Source organism: Lactuca serriola, chromosome 1 (assembly GCF_051521515.1).
Source record: "Lactuca serriola cultivar US96UC23 chromosome 1, Lser_US96UC23_V15, whole genome shotgun sequence".
Taxonomy (NCBI): domain Eukaryota; kingdom Viridiplantae; phylum Streptophyta; class Magnoliopsida; order Asterales; family Asteraceae; genus Lactuca; species Lactuca serriola.
Window position 1 is genome coordinate 167393563 of NC_136408.1, and position 18461 is coordinate 167412023.

Consider the following 18461-nt stretch of genomic DNA (forward strand, 5'->3'; position numbering starts at 1 on the left):
CGTTCCTCCTAGAGTTTAGGTTTTATTTACTTTTAGTAAGCAGTGTTTCTGCTGAGGAAAGATTTGATTTTCCCTTATTATTTTTACTTGAGGCTTTTATCACAACTCCTTTAAAGTAAAAACTAGATTTTGAAAATGTTAGTACTTTGGGGAAATTACTCCTTAAACATAAAACAATCGGATCTTGGTAGAAGACTGCTTCTATTTAGAAAATATAGGATTTTCTGGAAAGAATTCTAATACTCTGTAGATTCTAAACCACCATCTTTCATAAGGTTATTTTGATTAAAGATGTGTATTTATACTAATGTCATTAAATACTTATGAACTCACTAGCATTTAAAAATGCTGATACTCGCTTTCAAAATAACTTGTATTCTCAGGTCATCGGTAGACAGGTACATCCTGGGAGCTTTTGCGAAGTCAGCCTAGAACCAAGTTGTATCTCTGTTATGATCTGTATTTAGTTTGATGTTGCTATGAAATGTAACCTATGTAAAATTATTACTATTAATGCAATGGTTGTTTTACTTTGATTAGTATACTACATATGTTGTGATACTTGACATGACGTCCTCCACCCCAGAACGTTTCCACCGTTCCGGTTTTTGGGGTATGACAGATTGGTATCAGAGCATTGTTTATAGTGAGCTCATTTTATCAATTCGTAAAAGATATACAGCCTATAAATACATTGGGATAAAACAATCTGATCGAGAATTATACTTTAAAATATAACTATATTTTACAAAAGTATAAGAACATCCAGAATCTAAATACCCGAGCAAACTATCACAAGAAGAACCAGAATAAAAGTCCTTGGATGTTGACCATTACCGTCAAACCTGGGTAGTTATGTAATCGTAAGCTGGAATAAATGTAACCTGATCAACTACATTTATTCGAGATGCGACTAACGTGTGTTTGGGAGTGATGGTGGTGTTCCAACAAATCTGAAACTTACCAAATAGGGATGCTAGAGCCAAACATAAAGATTAAAGTACTATGGGAGTATTTTAGGATACTAAAAGACTCACATTAATCCCATAATCATATTCAGAAGTTAAGAATCAAACAGTAATTAAAATACCATAGGGGTATTTTAGGAACCATAAATAACCCTATGTGAAGAGCTAAAAAGATCCTTATTAATATACCTACGATTACAAAGTGTGTACTCCCAAAGTTATATATAGTGAGGATCACATAGGCTAAGAATGTGTGGTTTCTCTCTACTTCCTTTTCCTCGTTGGGATGTGGATATAGAGTAGTATCACATATTCGAAGGACTATCAGATCTAAGTTATATATGATTTGTATACACTATGGAATTGTAGCAGGACTTGATATGGATCACCCAGTGAAATGTTTTAATAATCTTTTAGGATTCTTTAGACATTTTCATTCTCGCATGAAACCCTTTAGAGAAACTTATCCACTTCAGTGTTCGGCAGAAGAGTTGATTCCGACCTGGAAGGAGTTCATTGAGAAGGTTTCCAATTCGGAAATAAATGAACCGGGACGAGACTATTGAAACCACCAAGTGCCTATACCTTTTAGGAACATTGGTGGGAAATTCGCCTGAACTTCCGAGATCCCAGTCATCCATCCTGAAGTGATGACACTCAGAGTCAGAATCTGAAGTAAGACAGAGTAGAAATTCAATATGTCTACAAGAGAAGAGAACCTTAGGTAAGTACCCGAAGAAAACCAACGCCGGTCCCAGTTAAGGATAAGAGGAAGACAGGGGGAGCCAATACATGGAACCCGAGAAGTGTCCTCTTTCTCGTTATCGTCACGCTAATACATCCATAGAATAATACAATTTAATGATTTAGTGATTACACTACTCACACTATGTGTTAGGTAGGTCGTCCTTCCCGTCGCAAGTAATACGAATAGATCAGATCTCGAACTCTCGATCGAGAGTGCTTAGCCATAAGTCTTCATGAGCCCTTTTTTTCTGTAATATTCGTTCCGAACTGTCCCCAAATCTTCCCGAAGCCGGAGAGCGGATCTCTCCAGTATAAAGACAACTTAGTAGGAATGACTCCCATCTTATGCCTTTCTGATACTCTTACTCCTACCTTGTTACCTGGACTGCATCATAGGGATGTAGGTTGACACTCAGATAACCATAACTCAAGGCGCGGGAAAAATTTGTGCCTATCATAGTAAAGGTAGATACGTCCAGGGTTAACCATCATCTCTCACCAACTTGTGTTCCTTTTTTTTTATGTAGGAAAAACCATGCCTCTAAAGAAACGTAACCAACCGTTAGTAAGACACCGACTCTCCTATTCGATGAAGCTACGTTTCAAGATGTAGTCTCAGCAGCCGTAGCAGCTGTCATGGCTCACCTGAATGCTAACAACGCCAATGTTAGCAGGAGCCGTAACGAGATTTCCGATCCTAGCAATGGACAGCAGCAACCAACACCTGCGTACCCAGCCACCCAAGAACCCCAACCAAAACTACTGAAGAGAAAGTTCAAGAACGAAGAGGGAAGTACCTCGACTCAAGGACCTTCCGAAGAGCAACGATCTGAGGCAGTCAGTACCCCTGTCAACCCTTCTATCCCTACTCCAAGAAGACCATACCTAGGAAACCTCCCCCGTTGCAGCAAGTGCAGCTACCATCACCATGGTATCTGCCGAGAACTCTTTTGTGTTAGGTACAACATGAAGGGGCATACTGCTCGCATCTGCAGAACCCCGGTTGAGTTTATTGCATCGACCACCAATGTTGGGACCAGTCCAGTGTGCCACCTATGTGGTGAAATTTGACACTTCAAGAAGGACTGCCCAACTGAAAGAAACGACAAAGGCACAGGAGGAGTCTAACCCTAATACCTAGGGAGAAGCAACACGGAACCCAATGGAATTTTGGTACATCTCTTAATCCCAAGTAACTGACCGAAAACATTAAATGATCAATTCTAATTGTAATTACTCTCCCGTTAAGGCGAAAGTCGCGGCACTGTTGTAAAATTCAAAAATCCATCAGGTAAAGCTATGATGGCTTGGTATATTCGTTAAGACCATTTATAATTAAGATTGATAGACCTCGAGTGAGTGATGCCGCCTCATCTCATGTTCCTTGTTTGGTTGTGGATTTAGGGCAGAGTCGCTCAGTTAACAGTCCTTTCTACCTTAATTATACATGACTAGTGTATACTAGGCGATTATAGAGAGGCCTCGTGAGAAACCCATTCCTAAAAAGTACACTATTTCAAAACATCAGGACCCCCTATAGTTCCGCGTCGATCCTATGGATCCGAGTATCCGCGACGGTGATACCATGGACGAAACCAGAGACGCCAAGAACTTGTGTGCCCATTCAGCACATGGTCCTATCGACCTTCATTCCATATCAGGTTGATGTATGTCAACTTCGACGCATCTATCAATCATGGTTCGACTTAGTGCAACCATGTGTAAATTCCTAGTGTTGTGTAAAGAGAACTTTCACCATAGCCAATTCGGCAAATAAAGGTTCTTCCGAACCTAATAAGAAACCTAATGCGATCTGTCGGACGTCTCTCTTACCTAAAACCTTCCGAAATACCCAGGAGAAGGGTATCGCACGCTCTTAACCAACCCCTCCTTAGACAGATAGAACCCGAAGCGAAAGACATTGCAGGTATTCCAGAAGACGATAACCACCCGAAACCTACTCCGTAGATCCCCCAGAAAGACCCTCAGCACCTCACAATCAGATTCGTGAATCAAGAGAAGGAACTCATGGGATTAACTTGCTACTACTGAGTATATGCATTAGAGCGGTATATAATTTAAATCAATAAGATTTAAGATGTGTGCTTCTTCCCTACCCCCTGTTCCCTGTTTGGTTGTGGGTCTGGGGTGGGGCCACACATCTGAACACCCCGTCGATCTCAATTATATACGACTTGCATGCACCGAGTATTAGTGATTAAGCCAAGTATGAGCTCTACCACGAACCGTATAATACGACCCTTCATCCTTTCCCCCGTAGAAAAGGAGCTGGAGTCAAGAAAACCGATGTGGGTTGAGCTACTAAAATGACCACAAATTCGAAATTTGTCGTCATCCCGGTTGAGCCAACATAGTAGCTAACGCCCTCGGTTAGGAAAAGTAACTCAAGTCATAAGAGTCAAACATTGACTACGACCATCCATTCACGCGTAATCCCATAAATTAAGCATCTCAGCAGAGATCCCGGAAACCTGGAGGTTGTAACAGGTTAAACTCTGAAAAGAGTGAATGAGGAAATTAGAAGTTCTGAGTGACGAAACCCTATACTCTCTAGATTTGATCTAGATCGAGGAAACTCTGAAACACCGGAAGAGTAGTTGCAGAAGATGCTCGCACTGCTCAGGCACTTCGTCCATCCTGTTACCGACGAGTAGTGCCTAGGACACACCGCCTCCTCACATGAAAGAAGTCACTGTCACCCTGTAGACGATAGACTACATTCTTCGAAGTGAATACTAGAATGCCAAGGACCACAAGATAACCTCCGCAACCAAGAATACTTGAATAAAGTATGAAAGTAGGTTGCGTTAAGCCTTATAACCCAGATCCCGAAGAGATTATAGACTCGACACCAGTCTAGGTGTTGGTCGATGGGTTATACAAGAACACGCACTTTCTGCAAAACAGGAATGAACCGACACCTTAGAGAACAGGACATGTCTTAGAGGTTAGTTGGACTACTAGGTATTCCAAAGAATACTATCTCAAAAAAGATAGTAGAACCACCTCCTGAAATAGCCCAACACTTCAGAAAACCTCTAAAGACTAAGTTAGCCCTGAACAGAGACTGCTATCCATGAAACAGCAAAACGAGTAAGAGAATGATTCTTTCTAGTTAGGAATCATATTGTGAAAGCATCAATTAGACGATGATGATGTGACAACCCGAAATTTCCATTTGTTTTATCTCCGTGATTAAGCACTTCAAAAATTAGCCAAATTTATCTCAAAATATTTTTGGCCGGATTTAATCCCGTTTGAATATTTTAAATAATATTCGTCAAACGATTAAATAATACGGAAGTATACTTTAGAGTTTGCCGTATATCACGTAAGTTGCGAAACTCCAAAATTTTGAAGTTTACGAAAGTAAACTCGGAGTTTTTGACCGCAAACCCCCGAGAGTATATGTAACACCCAAAGTTTTGAAGGCCAAGAAAGGAAAGAAAACCCTAACTTTAAAGGGGGGACTCGGCGAGTCCAAGCGGGATCCGGGTCGAGGAGTAAGTGACCGACTCGGCGAGTCGGCCAAGGAGACTCGGCGAGTCAGGTCTATTCGAGGAAAACCCTAAATCCGGGACTTTAGGTGCTATTTAAACTCCTTATTCTCTCCATTAGGGTTCCTTAGAGCCTCCCTCATACAGAAAATGAACCCTAAGCCCCCATTGTTGTGCATTCAAGCTTCCAAGCCATTTTTGGGTCATTTTTGGGTGAATTGAAGGAAGAAGAAAGAGGGAAATCATTGAAGTCTCAAGGATTGGCATTAGATCTGGAGTTTGTGGAACCTTTCTGAGTTATTGAAGGTAATAAGTCGTTTCTTTCCTTTAGATCTTCTTTGGTTGTGAGATTTGGGGCTTTTTAAGCCATGGATAGTCATCCATTTGAGTGAGAAGCTGGATCTGGAGGTGCTACTTCAGATCCAAGCATATTATGGTCTTGAGAAGCATAAAGTTTCAGCCCTTGAATTGATTATGGAGCCTCCTTGCCTTAAACCCTAGTTTATGGTGTATTTTGTCTAGATCTCCTTCTCTACACGTAAAGTTTGCAACTTTACGTGAGGAATAGGCTTGGGAAGGGTAGATCTACAGTTTGGAGTCCATGCATGAATCAAAAGTCCTCTCCATGTATAGAGATCTGAATGGACTCGGCGAGTAGCATGAAGATTTGGAGGAACTCGACGAGTGAGATGAACAGCTCATCGAGTCAGATGAAGTTGGGCAGGAACTCGGCGAGTTGGATGAACAACTCGGCGAGTCTGTTGAAGGTTGTCTTGGACTCGGCGAGTTTGTTCTTGGACTCGGCGAGTCAGGTCGCGAAACCACCCAAACCCTTCGAGTTGAGACTCGAATCAGTGAGTCGAATGGAGACTCGGTGAGTTGGACAGGTCAGGACTCGGAAATCGGTAGACTCGGTGAGTCATGGACTGACTCGGTGAGTCGAGTCGCGAATAGAAGGACTATGAACATATGAACTCGACGAGTTAATAGGGTGACTTGGCGAGTAGGGTTGACCTGGAAGGTTGACTTTGACCAGGACTTTGACTTTGACCAGAGTTGACTTGGTTGTCTTTCGGGGGTCAGTTAGACTCAGTATTGCATTGATATTGGTAGCTCGGGGGGCGAGTGGAGCAGGAGTTCAGAGAGCTGCCGGGCAGCAGCTAGTGGGTTCATCAGCCAGTTCAGCCAGTGCAGGTGAGTTTCCCTTTGTATGAATGGGTCTACGGCCACAATGCCGACCCATGTAGTTATGAGTAGAAGACCCGGGGGTTAGCCCTAGGCATAGTATGCTGGTATGATATTCGGGACGAGGTCCAATGATAGAGGGCGGGTGCCCAAGGAATGGTTTATGTGATAGTTTATAATTGTTGTCTGTGTGATACTTATATGTGCCTGGTAGGGAGGTGAGTGTGGGCGAGGTCCCGTATCTCACCAATAGCAGAGTGTGGATGGTGTTCCACATCTCAGTAGCAGCAGATCAGGGGCGAGGCCCAAGTTAGGGAAGGAGTGAGGGTGGGCTGGGCCCGTACCTCACTATCAGCAGGAGTATGGACGCGGTTCCATGACTCATCAGTAGCGGGACAAGGGCGGGGCCCAGAGATAGGCGAGGCCTTAGGACAAGATCCGTTAGAATGTGTTAAGCTTATGTGATGTGATGTGATATTTTTATGTGCTATTGTATGTTAGTGGGCGAGTCCCTGTGACAGGCGAGGCCTAAATGAAACAGATCTGTATCCGAGCGGGGCTCGAAGCCAGGCGGGGCCTGGAGCGGCGGGGCCGTTGTAGCGGGCGAGGCCCGAGGTAGGGGTGGGCGAGGCCCAGGATAGTGGCCGTGGCCCAGTATGTGCAGTATGTGGTTATGCATGGTATGTGGTAGGGTGGGGAACTTACTAAGCTTTGTGCTTACAATTTTCAGTTTTGGTGTCAGGTACTTCCGGTAGCGGATGATGGAGCTCGGGGTGATTGCATGGCACACACCATAAATTAGTCAGCCTGGGAATGTTTACTCTGATAACGATCATGTATTTTGGAAACTATTACTCTGTTTATGTTTTGAAAAGATGAATTTGCTTAATGTGATGTTTTATTAAAAGAAATTTTTAGTCTTGAATTTTGGGACGTTACAAGTTGGTATCAGAGCCTTGGTTTGAGGGATTCGGACACGCTCTCGAGCGTGTTTGAACTCAAACTGAGGGATTGGTATAGAAGTTTTCAAAATGAAAAGACAGTTTTGTAAAAAGAGAGTTTTGGGAAAGAAAACAGTTTTAGATAAGCAAAAAAAAAATTCTGAAAGAAAAGAACTTTAAAAAGAGAAACAGGGTGTGGTGCATGCAATCAACCGAGCTCAAGTAAGTACCTCAAAATACCCATACAAGTTTATGTTATGATTATCAGTTAGTAGAACAACATGCTAGAATAGGGCTAAGGATCTAGGGATGCCTTATGTGCATGTTATATGTGCTTTCGAGCTACATGATAGTGCTGATTAGACAGTAGTCGGATAGCCTGTTTAGGTTATGCCTGAGTCTATGAGTTTGTGTTGCATGCTAGTTCAGTTTCTCGCTATGTGGATATGATTGTTTGAGTATGTTGTGGTTAGATTTCCCTTTGTCTGAATGTTGCTTGCTTTGTGCATTGTGGGATTCTGAGTGATGAAAGTTAGCCATCAGGTGGATACGACACGTCACATGTGATCAGGGTTGAATAATCTCAGAGTGCTGGATTTGGTCCTATTGCGCAGCTCTTGTTTGAGTCCAACCGTTGTAGGGACGAGTCTTTTACTTGATGGATTATCTGAGCCTTGTCACATGTGATGGTATTCAGGTGATGGCTAATTGGCATCACAAGGAGACCCTCAGCAGCTGAGGACTGGTTTGAGTTGAGTCAGAGGTTTTCCTAGGGTAAGCCTAGGATGAGATAGTGCTGGGAGCAGTAGTAGTGGTTAAGGGACCTGGTGGAGTCAAATCAATTCTTGAGGAAAGTACGGATAGATGTGGAAGGTAGTATGGGCCCGTACTACTGAAAGCAAAGGATCCGTACTCGATTCGGGAAAGGCCGAGACAAGACCGGGAACCCGGTAGGGTGTGTTTGGTCTTGCATCAGTGATGAGTATTCTGATAGTGGTTGTGGTATATTTGCAGCATGGTGACGTTGCGAGAGAGACCAGCGGGTGGATCAGGCGCCGGAGAGGGATCGGGCTCGGGTTTAGGGGCCGAGCAGCTCGAGGAGCGAATGAGGGAGTTGATATCCGCCGAGGTTACGCGTAGTATTTTGAATCAGACTCCTGTGATCTTTGGCACAGTCAAGGAGGGTATATTGGAGATTTTGGATGAGAGGCTGGGAGCCTTCCGTATTGAGATGATGGCTTTGATGGGAGCGCGTACCTTGACATTTCGGGAGTTCAGGGCTTGCGGGGCACCAGATTATCATGGGGCTAGGGACCCCATCGCTAGCAGCAGATGGTTGGCAGATGTTGCCAACGCATTCCGTACGAGCCGGTGTCCTGAGGGGGACAAGGTCAGACTCACTTTCTATCTTCTGAAGGACAGAGCGATGGATTGGTGGGAGGATATTGGTCATGCTTTGGGGAATGATGCCGCATTGGACGCGATGACTTGGAGCGATTTCTCGGCCAGGTTTAGGGCGGAGTTTTCGCCGATTATTGAGGTGCAGCAGTTGGCACGGGAGTTTCAGGATTTGATGCAGACCACTGAGACTGTGGCGAAGATCACCGCCAAGTTCAGGGAGAGGGCTCTTCTTGTACCGCAATATGTCGCGAATGAGGAAATGAAGAAGGCCCGATACCATGAGATGTCGAGGGATGACATCAGAGAGTTCGTGAGCAGATCCAGCTGTAAGACGCTGGAAGATATGATTTCTCGGGCTAGAGAGAGGGAAATTGATTTGGAGCAGATCTGGAAGAGGATGCCGGATGAGGTTCAGGTAGCTGCAGGTTTGGGCAAAAGGCCCAAGGGATCGGATTCGAGGTCGAGGGATTATCAGGACCGCAACCGGTGCGGGAAGTGTGGCAGGGCGCACGGGGGCGCGTACAGGAGTGGTAGCGGTGGTGAGTCTGGCTGTTTCAAGTGCGGTCGGGCTAGTCATTTCAACAGGGATTGTAATGTTACCACCTCACAGGGATCAGACCTATTATGTTTTCACTGCAACCAGCAGGGCCACAAGAAGGCCCAGTGCCCCAGTTTGTTTTCAGCAGGACGGGTGATGGCACCTGCCCCTGCAACTTTGAGGATCACAGACGACCGTCAGGGACGTGCAGAGGCGCCTGCGGTAGGAGGTAGAGCTCTTCAGATGACTACCTTAGAGGCGTGATCAACACCGGATGTTGCAGGTATGCGCTTTCTGTTTCAGTTCTTTTATTTGTGCATGATTATATTGTTATGGTTCTACATCATCATTCAGTATGAGTATTTTATTTTTTGAGCAGTTGCTTGTGATTATGTTATATGTCATCTGCATACCTTGGATATTCGAATGGTAGTGAGGGGATGTGCCCTATGGGAGAAGGTTACATTGGATGCAGTAACTGTAGCATGCTTGGGAGGGACTTGGTATGTCTCGCTAGATCGGAGTTGTATAGTGTTAGAAATGGACTGGTTAGATCCCTAGCTATGGTAAGCTTGGGTTCCTCAGCAGATCGATTATGGAATGGTAGCAAGGATTTCTTTTGAGTATTGAGCAACAAGGGGTAAGCAGGATCGAAGTGGGGGAGAATCCTCCGAGTGTGCAAAGGTAGGAGCATGCAGATCCAGAAAGAGTGTCCGACCTCCGAGAAGGAAAAGAAGTGGTTCAGCGTTTGATGCATTGAGGATTTCAGGGTTGGGAGTTTGAGAAACTCCCCATCAGCTAGTGCAGGTGATGGTACGTGGTTGGGAATCAGGTTGTGGATCGCCCGTAGGACTCGAGGGAGTCGGAATGAGATCTTGAGAGCTAATGGCACATGGGTGCCTTCGCATTAGCAGTTAGTGGTGGAAGTGTTGTAAGACTACGGGGCAGCTGTAGCATTCACTTGCAGTCAGCAATGGATGGTGATGTAAGACTACGGGTAAGCCGTAGCGTTCCTTAGTAGCTTCGATAGCGGAGTTGGGATGAGGCCCTTACCTCCTAGTGATCGGTCAGGGATCGGGAATGGGTAGTGGATTAGAATGATAGGGAGTTTGCCTATATAGCCCTAGAGAGGTGAGACCTTGGGAGGCCGCTCCAGGATATGGTTGGATGAGACCCGTGGGCAAGGCCCGAGCGAGAGTGATTAGACTAGTGGGACTAGAAGGATAGAGGCGGGTGGGACCCGTGGGCGAGGCCCGTGATTTTTAGCAGCACAGGTGGACCTGGTAGGGACCTTAATGTCAAGTTAGGGGATTGGGGATCCCAGGATTGTAGTTCCTGAATGGCAAAATAGATTGAGTTGTTATAGGTGGTCGAAGTTTCTTTGGAAGTCGTTGGGAGCGACTAGTGGTGGTGTTGGGACTAGCTACCGGTGGGAGCCGGTAATCCATACATTGATAGGTTGGTAGGGACCAGGGTGGTCTTAGTTCATACGGAAGGCAGACAAGGAATAGCAGAACTTTCAGTCAGTAGTACTGCGGGTAAGCAGTGTATGGTGGAATTCAGTTAGTTGAATCGAGGGGTGCTCGACACCAAGTTATGACAGAGAAGAGTGTCAGTGGTTACTGACGGGGATGACCCATACTGGAAATATCGGGGGTGATGGAGTTGGTGAAGGATAGGACCTTCACAGTGACAGAGGAAATAGTTGGATATGGAGCATCGCCTTAGGAAGGCAAGGGAATCGCGTAAGGAATGAAGGGGTCAACCCCTATGAGTTCAAGTGCAGTACTCGGAGAATACCAGAAGGATTGTCGGTTGAGTAAGTTGTGTTTCTAAGTTGTTCAGGGTCATGTTTGACCCGAGGTTTTATCCGCGAGGTTTATGTTAGTCAGAATGACTAGGTGGAAGACCAGCGAAGATAGGCAACTGGTGTTGGGATAATTGGTGGGTTTTGGAAGTAGATCGCAGGCGGTGGACAATGGCAAACTTCAAGGACGAAGTTTAGTTTAAGTGGGGGAGAGTTGTAACACCCAAAGTTTTGAAGGCCAAGAAAGGAAAGAAAACCCTAACTTTAAGGGGGGGGACTCGGCGAGTCCAAGGAAGAACTCGGCGAGTCCAAGCGGGATCCGGGTCGAGGAGTAAGTGACCGACTCGGCGAGTCGGCCAAGGAGACTCGGCGAGTCAGGTCTGTTCAAGGAAAACCCTAAATCTGGGACTTTGGGCGCTATTTAAACTCCTTATTCTCTCCATTAAGGTTCCTTAGAGCCTCCCTCATACAGAAAACGAACCCTAAGCCCCCATTGTTGTGCATTCAAGCTTCCAAGCCATTTTTGGGTCATTTTTGGGTGAATTGAAGGAAGAAGAAAGAGGGAAATCATTGAAGTCTCAAGGATTGGCATTAGATCTGGAGTTTGTGGAACCTTTCTGAGTTATTGAAGGTAATAAGTCGTTTCTTTCCTTTAGATCTTCTTTGGTTGTGAGATTTGGGGCTTTTTAAGCCATGGATAGTCATCCATTTGAGTTAGAAGTCGGATCTGGAGTTGCTACTTCAGATCCAAGCATATTATGGTCTTGAGAAGCAAAAAGTTTCAGCCCTTGAGTTGATTATGGAGCCTCCTTGCCTTAAACCCTAGTTTATGGTGTATTTTGCCTAGATATCCTTCTCTACATGTAAAGTTTGCAACTTTACATGAGGAATAGGCTTGGGAAGGGTAGATCTACAGTTTGGAGTCCATGCATGACTCAAAAGTCCTCTGCATGTATAGAGATCTGAATGGACTCGACGAGTCCTTTGAGTGGACTCGGTGAGTAGCATGAAGATTTGGAGGAACTCGACGAGTGGGATGAACAGCTTGTCGAGTCAGATGAAGTTGGGCAGGAACTCGGCGAGTTGGATGAATAACTCGGCGAGTGGTTGTCTTAGACTCGGCGAGTCTGTTCTTGGACTCGGCGAGTCAGGTTGCAAAACCCCCCAAACCCTTCGAGTTGAGACTCGAATCAGTGAGTCGAATGGAGACTCAGTAAGTTGGACAGGTCAGGACTCGGAAATCGGTAGACTCGGTGAGCCATGGACTGACTCGGCGAGTCGAGTCGCGAATAGAAGGACTCTGAACATATGAACTCGGTGAGTTAATAGGGTGACTTGGCGAGTAGGGTTGACCTAGAAGGTTGACTTTGACCAGGACCAGAGTTAACTTGGTTGTCTTTCGGGGGTCAGTTAGACTCAGTATTGCATTGATATTGGTAGCTCGGGGAGCGAGTGGAGCAGGAGTTCAGAGAGTTGACAGGCAGCAGCTAGTGGGTTCATCAGCCAGTTCAGCCAGTGCAGGTGAGTTTCCCTTTGTATGAATGGTTCTACGGCCACAATGTCGGCCCATGTAGTTATGAGTAGAAGATCCGGGGGTTAGCCCTAGGCATAGTATGCTGGTATGATATTCGGGACGAGGTCCAATGATAGAGGGCGGGTGCCCAAGGAATGGTTTATGTGATAGTTTATACTTGTTGTCTGTGTGATACTTATATGTGCCTGGTAGGGAGGTGAGTGTGGGCGAGGTCCCGTATCTCACCAATAGCAGAGTGTGGATGGTGTTCCACATCTCAGTAGCAGCAGATCAGGGGCGAGGCCCAAGTTAGGGAAGGAGTGAGGGTGGGTTGGGCCCGTACCTCACTATCAGCAGGAGTATGGACGCGGTTCCATGACTCATCAGTAGCGGGACAAGGGCGGGGCCCAGAGATAGGCGAGGCCTTAGGACAAGATCCGTTAGAATGTGTTATGCTTATGTGATTTGATGTGATATGTTTATGTGCTATTGTATGTTAGTGGGCGAGGCACTGTGACAGGCGAGGCCTAAATGAAACAGATCTGTATCTGAGTGGGGCTCGAAGCCAGGCGGGGCCGTTGTAGCGGGTGAGGCCCGAGGTAGGGGTGGGCGAGGCCCAGGATAGCGGGCGTGGCCCGGTATGTTCAGTATGTGGTTATGCATGGTATGTGGTAGGGTGGGGAACTCACTAAGCTTTGTGCTTACATTTTTCAGTTTTGGTTTCAGGTACTTCCGGAAGCGGATGATAGAGCTCGGGGTGATCGCATGGCACACACAATAAATTTGTCAGCCTGGGAATGTTTACTCCTGATAACGATCATGTATTTTGGAAACTATTACTCTGTTTATGTTTTGAAAAGATGAATTTGCTTAATGTGATGTTTTATTAAAAGAAATTTCTTGAATTTTGGGACGTTACAGTATAAATATGATACTTAGTCATTTCCTCTCATTTTTCCAACTTCCACCTCAAGAATACCCAAGTATTCTCTCTCAACTATCATAAATTCATCCCGTCAAATCCGCCAAAAATGATCATCCAAGCTCGTAGAATGTAAGTACACTTACCCTAGCTTCTTGTGTGCTTAATGGGAACTTGTTTACACTCGAAATCATCCAAGAAACACCAAGAACAAGGTGTTTACGGTCCAAGGTGTTCTTGGACTGTAAACCCTTAAATGGGTGCCAAAGTGTGCCTTGGTTCATCCTAAGCCTTGACAACTAGCATGGATCCCTTCCTTGATGAGTTTAACACTCGAAAATCATCATATCCCCATGATCATATGTGCTTACGGTTTGGGGAGCCCATCCCAAAACTGTAAACACCTCCAAAAGGTGTTTAGATGCCCCTAATGCCTTCTAATGGTTGTGTAATGGAGTAGAACATTACTTGCATGAACTAGGGACCCCAAGAACATGAAATGAAGGGACAAAGATGAGTTTACGGTTTGGGAAGGTATCCCAAAATCATAAACACCTTCTATCGGGGTTTAAGTGCCCTTAACACCTTCCAATGCTTGTAGAAGTGACTTGAACCTTGCATGCATGAGATAGAACCACCAAAACACAAAAAGAATGGACTAACATGAGTTTACGACCGTAAACTCATGTGTTTACGGTCGTAATATCCCAAGGGAGTGGTCCAGGGACCGTAAACTCCAAAAAGTGTCCATTTTGAGCCCCAATCACTTCCATATCCCTTGAATCAACCCTAGAACCTTTCCTTGTGAAGCATGAAGCCTTAAAGCACACAAATACACCCCACCCATGAGTTTAAGACCGTAAACTCATGGGGGATATGGTTCCAAAACCGTACACACCCCTAGGTATTACCATTTGAGGAGTAAACTCCAAAGTGGGACTATACTCTCCTTAGATGCAACCCTTAATTTTCCTAGCACTTGAAACAAGGTGTTTGCATACATTAGAGAGTCTTTACTTGCTTAATTAGTTATTAATGACTAATTGGATACTTAAATGTATCATTACTTGCTAAATAGGATCCAAGTGTGTGTTCAAGACCTCAATTGACACATAGCATCCTATATCGTCCGACCATCCGAGTCACCCACAACAGGTGAGTTCATACCCCTGAATCAACCTTTTAAATGATTTTAAATGCTTTTATGCGGGGGGGGGGGGGGGGGGGAATACAAGTTGAACTATAGAGTTATTAGATCAATCGCATGTGATTAATAACTGTATAGCAAAATAGATTTTTCTTGTCAAACTGCTTTATCCAGTTGAAGGTTTTCAAATCTTTTTTTACAGTGTGAATTACTTTTCTTGCTTATCAAAAGGTTTTCAAAGCTTGTTTTATAAACTGACGAGAAATCATAAGTTCTCCTTCAAAAGTTTTCCAAAGGTTTTACCGAACTTTCTTTTATGCTTTTACATTGTAAAATGCATGCCTGTATCTGTATAGTTATATAAGTAATATTTGAAGGACTTAGGAAGGCTAGCTCGCCGTTCCTCCTTTTCCTTGTGTGGATGTGGTTCTAGGGTATTGGTTATCCGTCCGAAGGTTGTTTAATTATTAATTATATATATCATGTATACATATATAGTCATAAAGGTTTCCATCAGCCAATTCATCTCCTTTGAGTAGCAAAGGCATCCTTCTGTTATTCATATTTCTAGAACACTGGTAACTATTATAGGAATAGTTAGGAGATTCTATTTACACTCTCACTCACTCTCTCACTCTCTCTCTCTCTCGCTATCACTCTCTCTCTCTCTCTCTCACCCTCACTCTCTCGGTCTCTCTCTCTAGCACGAAGAATTACTCAAGAGTCAGTTCATTCGTGAGTCTATACTATTATTATAATACTTTAAATAGAATGTGACACACTAGTTCCCGATACGACGCTTCAAAGCGCCATCGCTGTGTAACTAGAGTCTCCTGGAAGGAGAGCGGACATCATGTGTATAGATCTATACGGGAAAGACACTCCTGCATCCTGACTGTTAGCTACAATCCGAGCCGGTAAGGCCCATGGGTGACATATGTCACTATACATCGCATGACCTGGAGGGTCATCAAGGATTTGATCGTCAATCAGCATGGTTACATCCGAGTTCACATTCACACTTTTATCCACTCTTTTATTTAGACCGAGCCAGGCATATCGTCCGTTCGATACCCTCTTGGAGTCTATGTTTTCTTTGTTTTAGACCTTGCTAGCTATATCGTTCATTTGATATTGTCTGGGGTCTGTGTTTCCTTGTTTTAGACCTTGCTAGCTGTATCGTTCATTTGATACTGTCTGGGGTCTGTGTTTCACTGTTTTAGACTTTGTTAGCTGTATCGTTCATTTGATACTGTCTGGAGTCTGTGCTTCCTTGTTTTAGACTGAGCCAGGCGTATCGTCCATTCGATACCCTCCTGGGGTCTATGTTTTACTTAATTTTTAGACTTTGCGTGGCATCCCGCCTGAAGTCTATGATTTATTTACCTTTAAGCTTTGCGAGGCGTTCCTCCTAGAGTTTAGGTTTTATTTACTTTTAGTAAGCAGTGTTTCTGCTGAGGAAAGATTTGATTTTCCCTTATTATTTTTACTTGAGGCTTTTATCACAACTCCTTTAAAGTAAAAACTAGATTTTGAAAATGTTAGTACTTTGGGGAAATTACTCCTTAAACATAAAACAATCGGGTCTTGGTAGAAGACTGCTTCTTTTTAGAAAATATAGGATTTTCTGGAAAGAATTCTAATACTCTGTAGATTCTAAACCACCATCTTTCATAAGGTTATTTTGATTAAAGATGTGTATTTATACTAATGTCATTAAATACTTATGAACTCACTAGCATTTAAAAATGCTGATACTCGCTTTCAAAATAACTTGTATTCTCAGGTCATCGGTAGACAGGTACATCCCGGGAGCTTTTGCGAAGTCAGCCTAGAACCAAGTTGTATCTCTGTTATGATCTGTATTTACTTTGATGTTGCTATGAAATGTAACCTATGTAAAATTATTACTATTAATGCAATGGTTGTTGTACTTTGATTACTATACTACATATGTTGTGATACTTGACATGACGTCCTCCACCCCAGAACGTTTCCGCCGTTCCGGTTTTTGGGGTGTGACAAAGTGTTTCTGGAGAGTTACAAAGGGGTGTCATAAGTGATATAGCTTCAAAATTCTCGGTATCGAATCGGACCGTTAGTCGCATTTGGCATAAGGCTAAATTTCAAATTGATCATGGACTACCGGTTGTTTTATCTTCAAATATGGCGAAGGTTGTTGGACGAAAAAGGGTACAAGTTAACTTTAATCAAGTTTTAGATATTCCATTACGTCGTCGATCTAATATACGGTCTCTTGCAAATTTTTTAAATGTTTCTAAATCTACTATGCATAGACGAATCAAGGAAGGTGCAATTCGACCACACACAAATGCCATCAAGCCAACTCTTACTCATGAGAATAAGAGAGTAAGATTAGAATTTTGTTTATCTAAAGTTAGTCGATCATTATCAAGTCATATTCCCATATTTCATGATATGTTTACTGTTATCCACATTGATGAAAAATGGTTTTACATGTCAAAACCATCAAGACGCTACTATCTTGTTCCGGACGAGGTTGAACCATTAAGAACATGTCAAAGCAAAAAATTTATCACAAAGGTTATGTTTCTAGCGGCTGTGGCGAGACCAAGATTTGATGCATCCGGTGATGAAGTTTTTTCGGGAAAAACTGGTATCTACCCATTTACAAGATTAGAACCCGCTAAGCGTTCAAGCAAAAACCGTGTTGCGGGAACGTTGGAGACAAGCCTATTTTATCCGTGACTAAAGAGATAACAAGGGCATGGTTGATAGAAAAAGTTTTGTCGGATATTAGAGCTAAATGGCCCCGAAATCATGTCGGTCCCATATTTATCCAACAAGACAACGATAAGCCCCATATTGATGTCAATGATAACGAGTTTCTTGAAGCAGCATCTCAAGATGGGTTTGATATCCGACTTAATTTTCAGCCCCCCAATAGTCCGGATTTGAATGTTTTAGACCTTGGATTCTTTCGAGCAATCCAATCACTTCAAGAACAAGAGGATTTAGATACAATTGATGAATTGGTTCATGCAGTTCAAATGTCTTTTGAAAAAATTCAATCTCAACAACTTAACAATGTATTTTTAACTCTACAAACGTGTATGAGGGAAATCATAAAGGTTCAAGGCGGCAACAACTATCAAACACCGCATATTGGTAAGAATAGGTTGGAACGAGAAGATAACTTACCACTTCAAATTGGATGTGATGAAAGTTTGATAAATAAAGCTTTATTGCATTTGGCTGTCTAGTTATTTTAGAAAAAGTATTGTGATCAAAATAGTGGGGAAAAAACATTTTTGTATGGTACCTTAGATGGTGTATTGTATTTTTGTGTGAATTCTTTTTTGTTTTTATGGAAGGAAATTAGTTTGACATTGTGAATGTGGAAGTAATTTTCAAGACAAAAAAATTAGATAATGTATGTGATAACACAGGAAAGTAGGATATGCCTAATTGGCATTTTTGTTATTCTTTATTTTATTTGTGATAGTGTGATAAACTACAAAAAAAAAAAAAAACAAAAAACAAAAAAGCAACAATTATGCAGGGAAAAAAAAGTCTTTAGTCGGTTAAAGGAAAACAAAAACAAAAATACGACATCGTGATTGTGTGATAATCTAAGAAAAACGAACAAACAAAAAAAAGAAAAAAAAACAATCGTGTGTGCAGGGAAAAAACAAGCAAAAAATCAAAAAAAAAAAAAACAAAATTTTTGATTGGTTAAAGAAAAAGTAGTTGTGCATTAAATTTCATATCAAAAAACAATCATGAAAAGTA

General features: G+C 43.2%; 1 protein-coding gene across 1 annotated transcript; it reads left to right on the plus strand.

The window, feature by feature from the left end:
- The first annotated feature begins 16853 nt into the window (after positions 1–16853).
- LOC145063849 (uncharacterized) lies at positions 16854–17932 on the plus strand. The gene is made up of 2 exons (XM_079011423.1): positions 16854–17325; positions 17448–17932. The coding sequence occupies exons 1-2, from the start codon at positions 16854–16856 to the stop codon at positions 17930–17932; spliced, it is 957 nt and encodes a 318-aa protein (XP_078867549.1).
- The last annotated feature ends 529 nt before the right edge of the window (positions 17933–18461 follow it).